The 21,202-nt window shown below is 40.1% G+C and overlaps 1 protein-coding gene across 5 annotated transcripts in view; it reads left to right on the plus strand.

Annotated features, from left to right (window-relative positions):
- cdkl5 (cyclin-dependent kinase-like 5) overlaps positions 1-21,202 on the plus strand; it is a 53,227-nt gene that overhangs the window by 29,193 nt on the left and 2,832 nt on the right. The window contains exons 6-20 of one of the 5 annotated variants that reach the window (XM_021322533.2): positions 67-187; positions 1,083-1,142; positions 1,968-2,058; positions 4,733-4,835; positions 5,719-5,805; positions 6,355-6,435; positions 6,580-6,755; positions 9,910-10,802; positions 10,981-11,318; positions 13,809-13,910; positions 14,192-14,297; positions 16,524-16,659; positions 17,172-17,277; positions 18,093-18,254; positions 20,435-20,683. In XM_021322533.2, the coding sequence (XP_021178208.2) occupies positions 67-187; positions 1,083-1,142; positions 1,968-2,058; positions 4,733-4,835; positions 5,719-5,805; positions 6,355-6,435; positions 6,580-6,755; positions 9,910-10,802; positions 10,981-11,318; positions 13,809-13,910; positions 14,192-14,297; positions 16,524-16,659; positions 17,172-17,277; positions 18,093-18,254; positions 20,435-20,683 (2,811 nt within the window). Of the gene's footprint in view, positions 1-66; positions 188-1,082; positions 1,143-1,967; positions 2,059-4,732; positions 4,836-5,718; positions 5,806-6,354; positions 6,436-6,579; positions 6,756-9,909; positions 10,803-10,977; positions 11,319-13,808; positions 13,911-14,191; positions 14,298-16,523; positions 16,660-17,171; positions 17,278-18,092; positions 18,255-20,434; positions 20,684-21,202 lie in introns of all 5 variants that reach the window. The other 4 variants (XM_012874452.3, XM_036136115.1, XM_021322534.2 and 1 more) reach the window with 4 other exon arrangements.

Raw genomic sequence — 21,202 nt, forward strand, 5'->3', positions numbered from 1 at the left:
ATGGATGGATACTGCTTCTAAACAGGCTGGATCTTTTTTGATGATGTTATTTTTGTGGTTTTTCAGAATATGCTTGAACTGCTGGAGGAATTTCCCAATGGTGCGCCACCAGAAAAGGTCCGCAGCTACATCTTCCAGCTCATCAAAGCCATCAACTGGTGTCACAAGAATGAAATTGTACACAGAGGTGAGTATTCATCTTTGCTATCCTTCCCTCCTTCCTTCCTTCCTTCCTTCCTTCCTTCCTTCCTTCCTTCCTTCCTTCCTTCCTTCCTTCCTTCCTTCCTTCCTTCCTTCCTTCCTTCCTTCCTTCCTTCCTACACTTGTGTAAGATGTGACAAATCTTTATAGTAATACAATCTAAAGTGAACCTAAAAATACATCCCTGATTGAAGAGATGTGAAGCTGAATTGATTTGCACCAGTTAATGGACAAGCACCTCTACAAGCCACTGAGACAGAGAGCCGTGATTACATGCAATTCTTTGCAATAAATCTTGATTGATTCGTTTTTAAATCTTTGTAAAAGTAAAATCCAATCTGCTCAAAAGAAAGATAGAAGTGACGCCTATGAAACCTTTAGGGCTTTTTTCTCTGCTGCTATTCCTGCTGTGGAGCAACATCAGTAGTGACTCCTACTGTTTGGAAGGACAAATGCAGCCAAGCAATTTTAATGGCACGATGCTACTGAGTTGTATCAGCAAGACTAATTAAAAAAAAAAAACTGCATCCAGTCATTAAGCTTATATTGCCCCATTTATGAGCCGTAAAAAAGGCTTCTCTTTGAAAGGTTAACATTTTTTTAAATTTCCTATTTAAGAGTGTTATGGAGTCACAGAAAGAATGATGAGCACATCTGCTGTGTGACATATTTTAATCACTGCACTCAGGCTCTTTTTTTATTTCTAGTTATACAGGTGTTCTGCATGTACACTGAAATTATGATGCAAGGTTAAATTGGATTGTTAATGTATATATATATATATATATATATATATATATATATATATATATATATATATATATATATATATAGTAATCAGTCATGCAACAAGATATTGAGCTAAATCATCTCTTCTACAGATATTAAACCAGAGAACCTTCTCATCAGCTCTGATGACGTTCTTAAACTTTGTGATTTCGGTGAGTTGTGTTTTCTTGTTTTGTTTTTTGCATTCTTAACCTTCTATTCTTTATAAGCTAATAACCCTGTTCTTATCTAATGTCATATTAATAATCTGTATTTCTCAAATAGCTAATGTACCCTCTGATTCCCTATGATTTTTAAATAACTACTTTTATATCTACTTTTACATAATAACTACTTTTAAAATCAGTTTGTTTTATTTTTGGCCTGTAATTTGTTTCCCTGTACAGTAAATTGTGTATAAGAGAGATAAAATCTGCTTTTGGGAAACTGCCTATAAGCAACATAAACATACCCTGGTGGCTGTTTTTGGTTAATTGGTGAAATTTCTGTCAAACCAAAAGTTCTGTTGGTAACAGAAACCCTCCTTATATGCCAAACACATTGATGCAATGTACTCGTATTTCATGAGTTTAACCTTTTGCACTGTTCTAGGTGTGTATTTTAATTTTGGATGCATATTTGCAAAAGTGATACGGTCAGCTGGCTCTGAATAATTAGCTGATACCATCCCACTGAGTGAGCTGGGGTGGATTTGTTTGGTATTCACTGTTGGAGCTGGCATTCTGTTTACTGTGACTTCTCCCTGCTTAAAATGGGCTTTCTTTACACCAATTATCTAAAGCGTCGTCCCAGATCGCCTGCAGTCACATAACTAATTAGTCTGGTCACATGGCAAATATCACCATGTTGTCACTGTAGCTGTCCAAGCAGTATATATACTGAATATCCTTTCCTGTTATTAACTGGACGTTTATGCATTTCTGGCAAAAAAAATAAAGTCTACTTGAAATAATAATCTCTGTCCTCCTCTGACTCAGGTTTTGCTCGTAACCTGTCTGAAGGGACAGATGCCAACTACACTGAGTATGTGGCCACAAGGTGGTACCGCTCACCTGAGCTGCTGCTGGGGTAAGTCACTGTGCATGTCGTTAAATGGGAAGTGGAAGCTCCTTCTTTAGTTTTTGTTTGGTTGTCTTTTTTTTCGCCTATCCCTCGCAACCCCACAAGCGATAAAAGTGTTAGAAATGGATGGATGGATGGATGGATGGATGGATGGATGGATGGATGGATGGATGGATGTGGATGGATGGATGGATGGATGGATGGATGGATGGATGGATGGATGGATGGATGGATGGATGGATGGATGGAAGTTAGCGTTTTCCCGAGACTGTAGGGGTGACCTACATCTACAAACATTTTTCCTACCAAAGAATTGCTTAATACAGGTCAAATATTATATATATTAAAATGTATTTATTTCCACATTTTGTAGAATTTAACAGCATAGAAAAGGCTAGAATTATATGTAGAGGTGCTAGAAATTATTTCCTCACTATAGAAATGAGCAATCAATTTACTGGGAGTGAAAAGGGTAGAAAAGTATGAAAAAATATACACTAAAAGACAGCAAACGTTTCATAACATATGGCTTATAATAATAATAATAATAATAATAATAATAATAATAATAGAGCTGCACAGTAACGCAGTGGGTAGCGCTGGTGCCTTGCAGCAAGAAAGTTCTGGGTTCAAACCCAACCCTGGGTCTTTCTGCATGGAGTTTGCATGTTCTCCCTGTGCATGCGTGGGTTCTCTCCGGGTACTCCGGCTTCCTCCCACAAAAGACATCCATCCAGCCATCCATCCATTTTCCGAACCGCTTAATCCCTCATGAGGTCATGGGGGTTGCTGGTGCCTATCTCCAGCGTTTACTGGGCGAGAGGCGGGGTACACCCTGGACAGGTCACCAGTCTGTCGCAGAGAGACAAACAGGACAAACAACCATTCACACCTAAGGACAATTTGGAGAAGCCAATTAACCTAATAGTCATGTTTTTGGACTGTGGGAGGAAGCCGGAGTACCCGGAGAGAACCCACGCATGCACAGGGAGAACATGCAAACTCCATGCAGAAAGACCCTGGGTTGTACTCAAACCCAGGACCTTCTTGCTGCAAGGCACCAGCGCTACCCACTGCTCCACTGTGCAGCCCCCACAAAAGACATGTTAGGTTAATTAGTCTCTCTAAATTGTCCTTAGGCGTGAGTATGTGCGAGAATGTGCGAGAGGGTTGTTTGTCCTGTGTGTCTCTGTGTTGCCCTGCAATAGACTGGCGACCTGTCCAGGGTGTACCCCACCTCTCTCCCGCTGAATTCTGGAGATGGGCACCAGCACCCCTCACGACCCCATGAGGGATAAATGAGTCAGAAAATTGGTGGAATGGATGGATGATAATAATAATAATAATAATAATAATAATAATAATAATAATAATAATAATAATAATAATAATAATAATAATAATAATAATAATAATAATAATAATAATAATAATAAATCCATTACACCGTCTTTAAAAATACAAGAGAATTACATAATATTAACTGTCAAAAAGTAAAGGCCTTCTATTTTCCATAATCTTCTGCATCTAAACAGGCTAATGTTTCTTTATTAGAAATCTTATTCTATTGTTCTAATCTAATATAAAAATTTTCTGAGAACATTTTTAAATTTCTTGAATTTCTGATTTGCCTCAGCTTTAAGCCAAAAATCGTTCCTTGCAGATATAACCAATATATATCTCTGTGTGAGACTCTACTATAAGTTTTTCACTTGTGGAATTTAAACACGGAAATTAATTAGCATTTTATATATTCATATTCTAATTTATTGGGATGCACCAGCTGTTCGTCCTGTTCTAAAACCCACCAACTTTTTCACAAATTAAATATTATTTTCCAATAAAGTCATTAAGTTTAATATAATGTATCTTTTTTGTCGTGGTTTATGAAAATAGTGATAGCAAATAAGCAGGTCTGTGAGAGTTTATGTCTGTCGACAGCTTCATGTAAAGACATGAAAAAACTATGTAATTTTGTAAAATGGATTTTAAAAGCCAACGATGATGCTCTAATGATCAATATAGACTGACTGTACCGCATCTCTAACGCAAGTTGTTCATTAAATGTTAGTTTAGTAATGGCTCTGCCATAAAGTCAGATTAGTAGACGCTGCGTTGGAAGATAAACTAATATGAATTTACTGTATTTTGAGATAAAAAACAACTTCTCTTTATTTTAATTCTTTAATGCTGCTCTTTTTTTTGGTGATTTTGCTGCATCGAGTGTCCATCCTGGCTTGGAGACAGATGAACGTCATCTATCCGCACTGCTGTGGCTTGATTTAGTAAATGCCCTGGAACATTTACTGAGACAGTGTTTGAATGCCTCCCACTCAAATACTCTCTCCCTCCAACACCAGCGCTCCTTTTCTTCTCCTCTGCCAGATCTCTCACCATTTCTCACCAGACTCCGCACAGTTCTGTTGCCTCAGAAATCTTCTCTAGGAGCCAAAGAATATATGTTGTTTAAGGTCACCAATGAAAAATATCACTCTCTTATTATCCATATATCCGCTTAATATTATGGCTTCTTTTTCACCCTCATCACCCTCCATTGTTGTCATTATCACACTACCATGTAATTAACAAGGTGATCATGTTGTTCACTGAATTTTCTTTTGCCCTGGATCATTTTCTGCATAAATAGTGTGATCATAGTTGTTGTTTCCCTTTGTTGCAGGGCTCCCTACGGAAAGGCTGTGGACATGTGGTCGGTGGGGTGTATCCTGGGGGAGTTGAGTGATGGACAGCCTTTGTTTCCAGGAGAAAGTGAGATTGATCAGGTTCGTACTGCTGCATTTTATACTAGATTAGAAAAGGAGAATTAAAAATATTAAAACCTTGTGTTTAGAATCCCTTATACCTTCCAAGAGATAAAAGCCTGTTTGTAGTTTATTCTTTAAAGCAACTTGAAAATACATTTTCTTTGACAGAGGCTGCATTTCTGATCTACAAGAAGCTTTATTGTTTTTATTGAATGATAATTATAGGATTTAAAGTGTCAAAAGCTTTTGCAAGGTAAAATTGGAAAAAAAAGTTGTGACTTTTAAAGTGACAAAAACACAGAAAAGATGACAAACTTTCAGCAGTTTCCTTTCAGCCTCATCACTTTATTCTTATGTGGGTTTTTAGCTGCACTCATCTCCCCCATTTTTGGTCATACGGTGATGCAAGGGAATAAACCGACTTTAAAGACCACCAGAAAAAATCCTGAGAGCCAGCCCAAAGCATAAGGGAGCTCTGCAGCTGCTTAAGGCACCCAAACTAAATTGGAATATACCACCACCTAAGTCATTGTCAGTGTTGAAGCTAAAGGCTGTGTTTGCCTTTGATCAGTAACACCAAATTAACGTGAAATCTTTTTACATGTTTACAGTGTGCGTTCAAAAACACATGGGGACGTTCATCAACATTATGTGTGACACTGGTATAAATTGATCCAGAAGTTCAGAAGTGCTGCTAAACCTTTACCAGATTTTATAGGAACTGTAAAATGATGACGTCAGGTGGTGTTCGTGTTGTTTTTACAACAGACAACTTGGAAAATCTGTCCTCCAAGAGACTGCGCTATAGCTGTTTGTTACTAAAGCGACGCAATGCCAGGAAAGCATTTGTGCAGTTCAGTTCAAGTCATGTCGTTCTTGATTTACGCATTTTTACCTCTAGCTCTTCACCATTCAGAAGGTTCTGGGGCCTCTTCCTGCTGAACAGATGAAACTCTTTTACAACAACCCACGATTTCATGGAATCAGGGTAGGAAACATGAACCTTCCTTCCTTCCTTCCTTCCTTCCTTCCTTCCTTCCTTCCTTCCTTCCTTCCTTCCTTCCTTCCTTCCTTCCTTCCTTCCTTCCTTCCTTCCTTCCTTCCTTCCTTCCTTCCTTCCTTCCTTCCTTCCTTCCTTCCTTGTTCTTTCGTTTTATCCTGCGCTTCTCTCCTTTTCCTTCTTTTCCTGCTCTCTCCTGTCTCTTCTTTGTATCCATTTCATGTTGTGCCAATGTTCCCAGCACCATGACTGAGTGGATTGCTATGACTCATGAGATAGGTGGTTGGTGTTCGGCTTAACAGCAAGAGAAAATGTCCCAGAAGGCTGAGAAAAGCTTTGCGTTTGTGAATGTGTGCGCAAGCTCAGTAGTTTGTTTAGTGTGATCTGTGTCATCCGAACTGAGAGTTACTTTTTTTCTTTTTTTTTTACAGGCAGGAACATTTACTTTGTGTTGTGAAGCCCAGTATGAGTCTAAAGAAAACAACACACAAGTTATTGCCGGATTAAAGTTTTATCCGGTGTTTGTTTCTCTGCCAGTTTCCCACAGTTACTCATCCTCAGACTTTGGAGAGACGGTACCAAGGAATTATGAGTGGCTTGATGCTGGATTTGATGAAGGTAAATTGCATAGAAACATTCATATCTTTTTCTAATAAATACCTATCTAAATTCTTGTAAATCTTTGGCAATATATGTGTCAGGATGCGTGAGATTGTTGACTGCTTGCTCAATACACCTTATGTGCTTGTGTTTTCCTTTCAGAGTATGTTGCTGCTGAACCCTACTGAGCGCTTTCTAACCGAGCAGTGTTTGAACCATCCAGCTTTCCAGCCGCTCAGGCAGGCAGAGCGGGAAAAATCTTCTCCTGCATCTCCAAACCCACCCCGCTCGTCCAAGAGGAAAACACACCACCACGGAGAGAATACTGTTCCTACAAGGTTTTACGTCTGTCCTTTACTCGTGTCCCAAATTTTGGCAATTCAAAGTTTGCAGTATCGTATTGTTTATAATTATTATTTTATGTGGTGGATCACTAATGATGGAAACAAATGCATGAGATTGGTTTTAAAGCTGTAACTCAGTGGAGTAATTAATGACGAAGTTGGTTCAGTTAAAAATTGAGGCCGACAATGTGTAAAATCTAAGTTATGTCAATTTTGAATCAGAGCAGTTCAGTTGCATTGCAATCTGGACAAGTTAACATGCCGGCACAACATGAGGTGTAAACACTTAAAAAGTTAAAATGTGACATTCAGTGTCCGTGTTTATTTGGACAAATTTGGGCAGAACATAAGGGGTGAAAAAGTTCAACTTTCAGCATAGATTTCTGGACTAAATATGGACAATGAGCATTCATTGATGCTCATGAATATAGCAAATAAAATATAATGATTATCTTTATTTGTCATTGCAACATAAACTCCAGTGAAATTCATCCTCTCCATTTAACCCATCGCTTTGTGAGCAGTGGGCTGCCACTGTGGCACCTGGGGAGCATTCTGGAGCCAAGGGTCTTGCCCAGGTTTGCAAAAGTCCTCCGTGTTTTGGAATCTGATAGCAGACGACTTTGGACCAGCAGACTGAGAAGCCATGTAGTTACTTATAACCCTCTAGATTAAATCTTACAGAGAACCAAATAAATATGTCTGATAAGTGTTATATCCGTTTTGTTTCGTTGTAGCTCAGAACACCGTGACATAGAGCTGCTCATGTGACCTAGAGACCCACAACCCATTCGGCGACTGAGCCCACACAAAAGCTTTGATACGCATCAAGTGTTGTATATTGACCTGAAAAATCATTTAATATATCTGAAATTAAGTTAATACTTGGGTAAAAATTTACATAGTGCTGCTTTAAATGAAATGGATTGTTTTTGTCACGTTAAAAATGGTTATGTCTGACTATCGGGTTGCAACATAGAGTTAGTCTGAGTTAAAGAGCAGATAACAGCTGCTGAACACTGTGTCCTGAAGGCTGCTGGAATCAGGGCAGCATGTGGCGTAGTGGTAGAGCGGACGTCCCATTTATAGAGGTTATTAATCTTAAATGCAGCCGTCTGGCTTGTTTCCCAACCATAGGATGTTCGCCGTGTGCCTTTTGTTGCCACAAAAATCGTATAAAAATAATACAACAATTGTTAGAATTACCCAAGACATTTAATTATTTATGTTATTTTCCTCACAAACTGAGGAAATAAAACACCACCTCCTCTCTGTGCCTCAGCTTGCTTGTAGAGTTGTTGAAAACCAAAGGTGAGCGGTAACTAGTTACATTTACTTAGTTACATTTACTTGAGTAACATTTTGGGAAAATTTTACTTTTAGAGCAGTATTACTGTAAGGTACTTTTTAGTTTTACTTGAGTAATATTGTCACTCAAGTATCGCTACTCTTACTTGAGTAAGATTTCTGACTACTCTACCTACTGCGAGTAACTTCATGAATAAAGAACATACTGGTTTTAATCAAAAATACACCAGAGAAACAAAAATCTAGAGTTTATCTTAAGGTGAGACTTCTTATTTGTACACAAGCTTTGTTATTTTAATCTTATTTTCTATTTAGTGAGCTCAATTAACCATTTGGAGGTCAAATGAACATACATTAAACAGTAGATATTGTCATTGGAAGTACTTTACACTGTTCTAACAAACTGTACCAGTATATACATTAACTTCTGAAAGTATTGCTTTCAAGTTTAATGTTGAAAGAAATTATTTAGAAAAGTTTCTTTGTCTTTAGTGTATCATTTCTCCTTAAAATGCCAGAATTTGCACATAACTGTACCTTTTATCTGTCCAATTACATTATTTTAAAATATTGAATCATAAGCTGTTATGATTAGTTACTCAGTACTTGGGTAGCTTTCTTACTGAATACCGTTTTACTCTTACTTGAGTAATTTCTTTGACAACTTTTTACTTTTACTTGAGTAAAAATATGTTGAAGTAGTGCTACTCTTGCTTAAGTACAATTTACGGCTACTCTACCCACCTCTGTTGAACACTGTGATGAAGATATTTCATATTTGAAGAGTTTTAAAATTTGTAAGCCACAACAACCATCTCAGTTACAACCACCGAGCTTAAACTGTGAAGAAAAATCCTAAAACACTCAATTGTTATGAAGACTTAATGACCACAAAAAAACATCTCTTTGCTGCTGATTGCAAACTGTGAGCTTTGGGTTTTTCTTTTACATTCCTTCCCATCATCCTCCTTATTTTTGGTGGTAAAAACATGAAATGTGGTGTCCAGCCTTGTTCGTTGCAGTTCCAGTTGTTTTGAAAAAGTACTTACTTATCAGGCCTATTCTGACTGTAGCTATGATAAAATTAGGCCATTGACTATTTTCTCACAGCCTTTTCCTCACTTTAAAGCTCAACACAAGGCTGTCTACCTAAATGGCACTGTTACTTATCTTTCCCAATTTTAGGTTTAGCAAAGCGGTCAAGAGGACCATACTGCAGTGGCAGAGTACCACCATTTTTACAGTCAATGCCGGAAGTACACACCGGAAGTCTAACACAATTGTCATAAATTGATCCCGAAATCACCGAAAGTTGGTCCCAACTGGAGGTTATTGTCATTATTGTATTAGTAGTAAATCCACTGACCTTAGGTTAAGATTTCTCATGCCTACAACGTAATGTTATGTGGAGTGCAAAGATTTTGATGTTAACTAAACTGAAGGGAAACACCTGAAATTAGGAGAAACATTACCATGGGATTAATGTTCATTTTTGCTAAATCCTAAAATCCAGCTGGCCACCTGAAGCTGGTTGGGGAGCAAATAAAGAAGTTGATAACATTAAAAAGTGGCTTCATAACAAGCTATTTCTTTTTTGGGTCTGGATTTGTCTTTTGTTCCCATCTTAACTGTGTCTCTTACCATGATAATGACCTAGTTCGTTGGCTAAATTAGTTTGTGTTAGTGCGTCTGTGCAGCATTTACTGTTTTTGTTATGTAACAGTTCCAATAGTGTGCAGCATTTTTGGGCTACTTACAAAGGTGGGATTATCTGATAGAGAGATTGTGAACTGCGGTGTTGGAGAAGATGAGTATTTCACGTATCTCTCTGGCCCTCCAGGAGTCACACCAAGAGCTCAAGTCGCCGATCAACCAGCAAGGAATGTTCCAGCCTCCCTCGACATGGAGACCTCCATCACCTCAGCAATGAGAGTTTCCTGAACGGCAACAAACCGCCTCCGTCTAGTTTAAGTCCTACACTCCACCCCAAAGTCCAGTACATGTCCCAGACCCTAAATCGTTCAGCCTCTTCCAGCAAGGATCTGGCTAACAACAACCTCCCACACCTTCTCAGCCCCAAGGAGGCAAAAAACAAGACAGAGTTTGATTTCAACTTGGGGCCCACGACAAAGCTGCCAGATCAGGGACATGGGGGAAAGTACAGCCACAGTAAACCGAGCTCCTCTCGCTCTCAGCAGCAGCAGCAGCAGCAGCAGCAGCAACAACAGCAACAACAACAACAACAACAGCAGCAGCAGCAGCAGCAGCAGCAGGTCGGCCGCCACACCTTCCTGGAAAATAAAACCAACACATTACAATCTGGTGCAGAGAAACAACATGGCCGCCACGCCCACAGTATGGCCGACTCCGCACACGGATCCATGTCTTCATCTTCTAAAAGCTCAGCTTCTTATCTCAGTCTGTCCAAGAGCCACGGGGCTCTTAGTGACGCTAAATCTGTGGGGAACCTCAATGATGGTCGACTTCACCCGGATGACCCAAACTCCAACACATCAGCTGTTGCAGGACCCAGCGCCCGCTTCTTCCCCGCCAGCTGTTTAGACCTCAATGCACCCTCAGGTCTTCCAGGACCCCCCGGCAGTCCCTCTGCTCGACACAGTGACCGATCAGGACACAGCCCTGCGTCGCGTGGCAGTGGAAATGTCCGTTTGGAAAGCAGCACCCTGGACTCCTCATCGAGACACAAATCCAGACACAAATCCTTGGCCCCAGGTAGGTTTGATAGCAAAAGGTATGCTTTCTTTCCTATTAAATGTCTTGGTGTTATACTTTAAGATATTTAGGTCAGCACAGTGTCTACCGTAGATTGCTAGAGTATTTAGAACTGTAGTAAAAACAACTGTATGGAAATCGCAAAATTAACTATGAGCTCTCTTTCATTCTCCAGAAGATGCTGGTGCTCCAGAGCTCCTAGACCCCGGAGGACCAGCGATGGCCAACACTCACACTCTGCCTTCCCCACACGAGTCTTATCATTACGGCCTGGGCTATACGTCCCCCTTTTCCTCCCAGCAACGGCCTCAGCGCCACTCCATGTACGTGAGACGGGAACGTCACCGGCCACATGGGTCTGAAGGGGTCATGGCGGGGTTGCCTCCACCTGGGCAGGCGATACCGACCCGGGCCAGTAGCCTCCAACTCCTCTCCCCCCAGCTGCAACATCGTACCAACCTGACTGGACATTCTGTGAGCTCTTCGAGAGAGGACTGTACCGATGACATGACGAGGGTCAGTGATCAATAACCTGTGTGTGGTTAATGGTACAACATTAGAGCATCCGCTCTAAAAAGATGATGCAGGCCCTGTAAGATCCAATTTATCATTTGATGATTAATTGGCACCCCTGGTAAAGATATGTAAAAAGCTGAAAATAAGTCATCTTTTATCACAAAGCATAATGTAACTCTAGCCTGTCTTTATTAAACCTTTGAATGAGATAGCTACAACTTTAACTCCTCCCAGCCATTAGGCGGTGCACTCGCGCTTCGCCCATTCTCGTCCCAACATTCACCTGCACTATTTACCAGGCAGGCTGACAGGTCCTGTAGCATTAGCATTAGCATCATTGTTAGCATTAGCAAACATTTAATTTAAATGTTCAGAAGGAAAGCAGTAGCCTCCATGTGGCCTCCGAGCCACCAACGCTCAAAAGTTTGACCAATGTTCACCCTCCTTTTGTCCGCTAGAATCTGAGAAATGTAACGCAGATAAGAAGCCATTTCTCAGCGCTATCGCGGAGCTACTATGATCTGTCTCTGTCTCTGTCTCTCGTGACTTCAACCTACTATTCCTATTGATGCAGAATCCTTTCATGTTGACGTTGGTATCGTAATCAAAAGTAAATTATATTATATTTTAGACCCCTAAAAATTAATAAAACAATTATTTATATACTATATATTTATTTTTCAGTGTCCTGCACCACTCTAGATATTCTGTGGATGTATTATTTTCGAAAAATTAATTGTTTTGATGAAAATGTTGTAGCTATGTACTGTAAATTTTGTACATTTTATCATTAGAGGGAAGAAAATTTCAGGTTGCTAAACATATTTCTTTTTGCATGAAAATACATTGACTGCTCACTTTTTGTTTTCGATCAGAGGCTACCAGATTTTCATTATTTCACATACTCCATGATTGTATGCACAAGGTTTCCATCGTCTTGTAAAGAGAAACTAACACACAGCATCACAGAGCTTCCACCATACTTAACCACCGGCTTGAGGTTTTTGTTTTACGCTGGACCGACCTGCAACTGCTTGTTGCTCATTCATTCTGTCAAAAGCACTCAAGTTCTCATCAAAGTCTCAGTTCTGTTATGCAAATCTCAAACATGTATGTCTAGTATGATAGGACACCCATACAGCTTTTTCCTTGCAAAGGTAATTTCTAATGGTCATTGTGTCATGATTTTGGTCTGTATGATTTTGGTCACCAGCCAATCAGCTCATTTCCCATCCAGCCAACACCTTGCTCTTAATCAGACCCACCTGCTGCACTAATTAGTCAACTGTGCTCACCTGTTCACATGCCTACATATACCTGCCTCAGTCATCCACTCACTGCCAGAACGTCTCATCTTATGTCATCGTGTGTGATGTGCTCTGCCTCTTCCAGTTACTAGGTGCTTAGCCAGCGGGACTCTTCAGATAAAAGTAGCCTGTGTCTGCATGTTTCCCTGTGAGTTCCAGATGCTCGCTCTGCCCGTTCTGGTGGTTCCCCGGTCCACATCGCCGGTTTCTGCTCATCCCTGCCTGCCCGCACCATCAGCCATTACTCATCTGTCTAGTCTGGTTCTGCTTGCCTGCCACGACTCCTTCCCTTCAATAAACTTTTAAACCGTAACCAGCATTATCCATTACACATTGTGACCCCAAGATGTCAGGCTTTTTGCTAAAGTTCTCTAAAAAGAGCTCTAGAGATATTTCCACCTGCCTTAACATCTGCCTTACTGTATGTAGTGGCAAGATAAATACGGGTTCTTGAGTAGCTATTTTCCTGAAGCCATTGTCCAACTTCTCTTTCCCATTTCGAAGAGTGGCTGAAGGAACCTGTGTGTCATGTGGCATGCTATTACCCAAAGAAACAGGAAGTCACAGATTACTAATTCAAAGTTACTAGACTTTCTCATATTAAAAAGGCACTATAACTTAAATGCATATTTCTTTTTGAATATTCTTTCAAAACTGTTCAGGTTGTCAGTGATTTGGTAACAAACACAATTCTGTTTCAGTGGCTATTTGTACCCCTCTAAACCAAAGGTTGGATATGCAAAAAGGTTTCTTTCAGATTGTTTCACAAAAGTAAAATACTAATTTAGTTTAAGGCTTTTTACCCATCTTTACTGGTGTTGGCAAATTAAGGGAGGGAAAAGGGAAGTCCAAGTTTTTGAACCACGTAGCCCTCCGGCTGCAATTAAAACTCACATCTGCATGCAATCAGTCAATGCAACAACCGACAGATTTGGCAGATCAAGGAGAAAAAAATCATGCAGGGATAATTATATAACGGGCCTTGCTTATTTAAAAACACAGAACAGTATAACCATCATTTTGGTTACGATAGGAGCACACAAAAGGTGTCTGTGTGTGTGCTGTACAAGCTGCTGCTGTGTGTGTGTGCGTGTAGGGACTGTCACTGTTACATAGTCATTGTCTCTGCATCATTCTGCTTCTCCTGTCTGCTTTGACCAGCACCTGTCCGTCTTCTCTACAGAGTGATCAGCCCCCTAAAGACATGAGCCACCCTTGTGCCCCCATCAAAGACTCTACGAGGGACAACTCTGCTGCTTTTCATACACAGCGCTCTAAAAACGAGGTCCGACCCTCTGATTCCACCCTGCCTCCAGATAGCTCTTCTCACTGCTAGGACCCGTGGCCTTTTTCTGGTTTCTTTTCCGACAGCTTCACTGCACGTTGTCGCTGTTATAAATGTAACCTCACGGAAAAGCTCTTAGATTGTCCTCACTGTCTTGTGATGTGTGCCGGTAAAGATAAATAGCGACTGATAATCAAAGATAAATGAGAATATCGAAGATATGAGAAACTGAAGAAATCTCCGTGTTTGTTTTTTTTCTGCACGGCGTGTGTATTTCTTAGGTGGGTATGTATCACGACCCTCATGGGGAGGACGCGGGTTCGTCCAAGGAGAACCGGATGATCTTCACCGAGTCCATGCCCCGGAGAGTGGGCAGCTTCTACAGAGGTAAAACCTGACGACTCTAGGGGCAGAAAAACATCTAAATATGATTTTCATCAATTAAAAGCAAGACTGAGACGCACAAACGAACAAAAGAAATTAAGACTGAGATGTTCCATCAAAGGTGAAGGCTGTTCTCTAACCCAGTGGTGCTTTAGGCTAAATGCTTTTGCCAACACTCACCTACCCTGCTGGGATAAAAATTATTACCTTGTTCAAAGTGAGGCTTGTATGTTTTTCTGTCAATGGCTGCAACTGTTTTTTTTAACAGGCTTTTTATTAGTATTCAGACTGTCAATGTTAACCAAAGAGCTGCACAGAGCAACAGTACTAATGCACCCTGTCCCTGTAAAACTGCATTAGAAAAGTGACAACAAAAAAACATTCATAATAAATGTAGGGTTGGACCACATTTTTAAAGTCTTGGTCTTGTCTCAGTCTTGGACGCACTGGACTTAGGATCTTAGCCTCAGGACCTGTCAAGACATTTTTTTTTTTTTACTGCAACTTAGTGTTAGACTCCTGACTACAGTCAAATGCAACAATTATTATTTTTTTTCTTTTGAACTTTTCAACGCTGCAACCTGTGTCCCTTTGTGCTGAGAATGAGCAAAATGAGAAAACGAGAGGGAGAATTGCATTTTCTATTGCAAATATAGGGACGCTTTTCTACCTGTACGACACGCAGGAAGAAAGAACGCTAAGTGAGTGAAGTCCTCCCCCTCAACTCATGCTGCCTGCAGCTAAAGACTAGTCGGGTTACGTGCAGCTTGGCGTTTGCACTCTTCAAAATGTTCTGGTTGGTCTGTTCATACTCCTGTTAGTTTTATTAGTGAAAGACATTAGGGAGGAAAAGGACACCCTGGACAGATCTCTATTCTGTCACAGAACCAAGACTAGAACACTTGACTCACTGCTAAGGACAGGTCAGAGTCACCAACTGTAATTTCCGTGTTTTTATAGCGTTAGACAAAGTCCTGTGTTAATGGAAAAGTCCAACGCTTTCACAGAGAGAGCACAACTCCACTGAGAAAGACCCCAGCCAACCTTGTGCTGTAGCTATGAGGCAACAATACTAACTGTGAAACCACTGAATAAATACTCAGCTCTGACACATGCAACAATCAGTAGGATTTTTTTTTTTTCAGGGTGGAAGTTTAAATGACATGCAATCAAAAACACCCTCCAAACAGTTAATTTAATACTAAAATTTGTAAAACAAACCAGGATTTTACTAAGTGCTGTTTGTGAATCTTGTTTACCTTTTATTTCACCACAAGCAGTTGCCATAATATTTGCTGAAGAAGAAACTTTTTTGTGTGTCTTTGCTTCAAAATAAACCGACTTCTCTTACAGTTTTGAAACGCTGTATCTCACATCCTACACACCAGTTTATCAGAAACGAGTGACTTTCTTGAAAAGACGCCTTGAGCTAAAGCACAACCTAGCGACTAGCAACAACATTGATTGGAACTTAATTCATTTGGCGAAAGAAAGCACAATTGAGCGCAACATTAGGACTTCATGACCAGAGTCAAGTATTATCACTGGGTATAAAAACACAAGAAAGCCAGAGCTTATCTCCATAGCGGTCCTCCCATTGCTCTCCTCATCAAGGAACCAATGAGCAATGCAATATAAAGGTACCCCTGTCTTTTTACCCAACAAATTCAAAATAATTCAAAACCTTTTTGCTCAAAAAAGGGTTTTAGCTTCGCCGTCCTAACAGATGAGCTACGTCTCAGCATGAATGTAGTAAATAGGAGCCCTTATCAGGTTACTTCTACCTATTAGTAGGAAGAGAGAATTGTAAATGCATGAGTTTTTTTTAAGTGTTATTAGTATGAGAAATGTTTCTTTAAAAGCTTGCTGTGTAAAAGACTGATTGCAAACACAGTTTCTGAGATGGCACTCTAATGGTTTATTCAGCGCACCAACACTGGGTTGTTACAGCTCAGCTGATAGCATCAGTTTGTTGTGATCAGTTATGAACATATTTTTTTCTCAGACTGCATTTTGCTTTGCAAACAAGGACACAGAAAAAAAATACAGAGGCTAAAATATTAGCATTCGTGCTGGATTTTTTTTCTGAAGCAGTCAAAACATTTCTGAAATTGTTACTTATGTAAATTTAACTCCACAGATCAACCATTTACATTAAACACAAACACGCCTCATTGTAAAGTGTGGAGACACTGTCAGTCAATTTCTTCCCTCCTTGTTTTTCCTCAGTCCCCTCCCCCAGACCGGATAACTCCTCTTCTTTCCACGAAGGTGTTGGTCAGGGCAGAGGGCCGGGCGTACCCGTCGTGGCCGGCGATCCAGGTGGCATGGTGAACCACTCCAAGCGCCAGACGGCTTTTGATTGGTAGGAACTCGTGTGTCGGCAATGCCGTGTTGCAGCCAACGCGACAGTAGACGTGCAAACAGAAGATGTTTCAGCTTTCACCTGCGCAGGCTGCTTAGAAATGCAGCGCACTGAGGAAATGTTGAGATGTTTTTTCTTTTCATCCTGCCTGCCATTACCGTTAATTAGGATCTATTAGACTTTTCAGTGTTACTTAGCTCTGTTGCTTCAAACTTATAAACCACTAATTGACTGAAAGAAAATAGACAAAAAAAATACCGTAGAATAATTTTCCGCATTAGGGCATTTTATTTGCACTTACACTGATCGTAGTTGCATGAAAAAAAAAATACGATTTTGTAATTGCACAAAAGAGTATTTAAACACAGCAAATAACTCAGGCATCCTTTTCAATGTTTTTTTTTTTTTTTTTACTTCGATATGTATGTGTTACAGGTGCAGATACATCTTTATTATAATTTATTCTTGAGTGTAATTATAAAAAAAAAACCTTTTCCACATATGCTCTGCAGGACTGCTGCAGAAGCGATGGTCATGAATCCTCCAGAGCCCACCAAGGAGAAGCAAAAACAAGGCTTCTTCAAAGCCATTAAAAAGAAAAAGAAGAAGACGCAAATAGTAAGAACTAAAGTGCTTTACACCATCACTTTATCACAAAAAACACTGCATTTTGCATGGATCCTGTGTTCTATTAGTAAATGTGAGCTCTTAAAAAACAATCTCAGCCATCTTGTGAAATTCCTGTAAGTGTAAAGAGTGATATCAATCAGAGTCCTAAAGGGTCATTCTGATTTACTACATAATGCAATCATTCTTATGCATAATAATAATAATAGACTACACAGGTTGAAAACTGGGAAACTTAATGAAAAGCAATTACTACCAGCACGGAGATAATCAGACAGTTGTAGAAAAGCTCCAGCGCAGTAAAACACACAGTGGCGTGTAGTTGTGTCACAGAGTTACCTGTTTGTTAAATCTGTTTATTTTCCATGTGTTCTTTCTGTCAGTGTGCGTGGTTTATGTTTGATTTTTATAAAACGTCTTCACAGACAATTTCCTGTTGATGGATGAGAAATCAAAATGTTCTTTACAAGCAAAAAGTAGAACAAACAAAGTTCCTTTGAGAAGTTGGTTCGGAAAAAAAAACTTGTGACACTAAATATATTTTACTTTTATTAGACAGAAGTCAGGGAATTACTTTTAAAAAGATAAGCAGAACTTTTAAAGAATCCCTTTACTATGTCCCAGTTGCCTTTATCTCCTGTATTGATCAAACTTTTTGTGCCAATTTTAGTAACGTCTTTGTGTGTCTAATGTTAGGATGATTGCGGATCAGCTGCTGTTTTTTATTATTATTATTATTATTTATTTTCTATTTACTACCAGATATTTGTGTTGAAAGTTGTGGCTGTGCATCTTCTCCTCCACAGACGGACGTGGAGGATGGAAGGAATCCGAGCATCAAGAAAAGCCTTTTCCCTCTTTTTAGCTCTAAGAATAGCTTAAAGCACAACTCAGCTGGAAAAATCCTACCTGTAGTTGCCTCGCCTATGGTACAACATCAGCCTACCGCACCCTACCCTGCCTCACCAGTAATCTAACTTCAACTCTACAGCTGCATGTTAACTGGCACGGCTCTCACCACGATGACAAGCTTTGAAATCTTCCTCAAAAGCTTCAAATTCTGCTTTACATTTTAGTTTGAGAGGATTTCAAATTTCTTTGCAAGCTAAAGCTGTGGGCTTTTCTGTGCATCCATTTGTCCTGCTGGTATGAGTGTTAAAATGCAGTTGCACTAATTCATGCTGAAGTGCATCCTGTTTTGTGAAGCTCTCACTTTCAAATCATTTTATCATGATGGTCATGGACATTTTAAGTTAGATGAATATATCTGTTCTCTATAATCTTTGCAAGTTTGTGAAATTTGAGTACTTTGTACTCCCTCAACTTTCAGACAGAAAATATACAATACAATATATTATGTTATGATGCAATTCAGTTAACACGGTGCTATACAAGACAATCTACTTTATTCCTGCTCCTTAGTACATTACTTATAGTCAGAATGCAGGTCAGACACAAAGTAAGCATACCTAATATTGCAAGATCCACCTATCAGCATTTTTAAGAAGAATAATTTAATCATAATCAAAACTTTATTCACCAAGTTTTATGGGTACAAGCCAGGGATTTTGCTTTGTTTCCCAATGCCCGCATCATGTAAAGAAACAGGCAGACAAGTAAGAGTAAGCAGAACAGCAGCTACAATCTATAACAGAAAAGACATCATTCAGGAGAAAGAGGTAAGAACAGAAGCAGTATGTACAGGAGAGTTTTTCACAGAGGTAGAAACCGGTTCTGTGTCGGCTCGTTTTAGCCATCAGTACTTTATAGCTCCGACGTGAAGGCAAGGGTCTGAATAACCCGTGGCCAGGATGTGTTGGGTCGACAGCCATGTCAGCAGCCCATTTACTGACCCTGGACCTGTACGGGTCATGAATGGATGGAAGGTCAGTCCTGACGATCCTCTCTGCAGCTCTAATTGTTTGTTGCAGTTTGGACTTCTAAAGTTTTGTGGATGAGCTGAACCACACAGAGATGGATGAGTCAGTAGTTTCAGAGACGGGTCCACACATGTGCCGTCATTAGTGTACAGTGAGAAGAGGAGAGGGGAGAGGACACACTCCTGGGGGACACCGGTGTTGATTGTTCTAGGGCGAGAGAAGATGCTCCCCAGCCTCACTCGGTGCTGATAATCCACTGACAGGGGGAGGGCAGCACTGTTTAAGACAGTTATTAAGTTGCGATGCTAGAAGCATAGATTTACGCTTAATTTGTATGCATACACATTTAAGAAACTGACCAAATAAATTCAAAACTATTTCCACCTTCAACTTGACATATAACCTATACAGTTTAAAAAAAACGCTTATATAAGTGTGTGCGGAATTAGCATCTTTCAACATTTTGTCTTTAGTTGGAGTCTATCAACATAGCACACCTTCACATATTTGCTAAATCTAAAAGGCAAAAGCTGCTACTCTCAGAGGGCATCAGAACTGCAAAAAGGGAACTAAAGATAACTAAAATTTCCTTGAAATTAGTGTATTTTTCCTTGATTTAAGCAGGCGAGTTTACATGATCTGCCAGTGGAATAAGATTTTCGCACTTAAAATAGGAACAACTCATCTCCATCGTATGTTTTTAAAATCCCATTCCAGACACAGCAATGCTGTGTTCAGTTCAGACTTTATCGCACTTTGCTTTCTAACCTGAGCGTCGCACAGTCGTTCAAAAGGTTTTAGGCAAGTTTTCATTTTGAATTTGGAGAGAGTATTTCTCAGACAACATCTCCTCAATACACTGGGATAGTTTTGGTTTTCTTTGAGACACTTATGAATAGCAGTGGCTAAATTTTTCTCCAATAATCTTCTAGAGCCAATAATAATAATTCAGAAGGGGCTTTACAGGTGCTTCTAGGGTTACCAGCCTACTGACACATTTGTGGTTTCAAGCAAATTCCTTCATGCTGGCATAGAGAAGAAGGAAAGCCTTTTTAAGCTAACTAGAGATCCTTCTGCCTGGACAATGCACAGGAAGTTATCACTGATCATCATCATTATCATCACCTGTTTGCTTTTGTCAGCTACAAGGGTGCATGTTGAACATCACCGAATTGTGGATGGCATTTCGTTAAGTTGAAAACTAATCTGGCTGCAACATTGCAGAAGAGCAAATAAATAGATTTTCTCCTTTCTTCTTTAACCTTCAGGTTTCTGGAAACGGACAAGAACACCTTTCCCTTCAGAGGAGCTCCAAGTCGTCCTCTCACCACAGCAGCCGACGGAAAAACCGCGAGCGATCCCGGGACAGAGATCGAGAGCGGGAGCAGAGCAGGGACAGAGAGCGGGAGAGGGAAAACAAGAGGGAACGGGAGAGGGAGAGAGAGAGGGAGAGAGGGAGGGAACGGGAGAGAGTCACTGATTGGCCACCAGACAAGCAAGTGGACTCCCACTCTCAGGTACGCTACTTTATTTTCCAAAAACACGATTGCATGGTCCCTGAGACTTTGGGAAAATATTATTTGGACTGACAAGATAAAAATGCATGTTTTCTGGAAGTTGTGTGTCCTGTTATAGCTGGTGTAAAATAAGAAAAAAAAAGGATATCAGAACAGCAGACAAACATGATGGTTGTAGTGACCCATTCTGGGACTTCTTTTGCTGCTTCATGACCCAGACAAATTGCCATCATTGATGGGGCCGTGAATTTTGCTCTCTGCTCAGAAACTCATGACGGAGACAGTACAGCCATGAGTTCAAGCCTTTAAGCTCCAGCACACTTGGGTAATGCAGCAGGACAAGGAGGTTAAGCACACCAGCATGTGCAACACATGAACGACTAAAATCCAATGGAGAGCCTGTGGCATAACCTTAAAACCAGTGTTGTATAGTAACGAAGTAAAAATACTTCACTACTGTACTTAAGTATATTTTGGAGTACTTTATACTTTTCTCGAGTATAACATTTTTTGATAACT

The sequence above is a fragment of the Fundulus heteroclitus genome, chromosome 4 (assembly GCF_011125445.2).
Source record: "Fundulus heteroclitus isolate FHET01 chromosome 4, MU-UCD_Fhet_4.1, whole genome shotgun sequence".
Lineage (NCBI taxonomy): Eukaryota > Metazoa > Chordata > Actinopteri > Cyprinodontiformes > Fundulidae > Fundulus > Fundulus heteroclitus.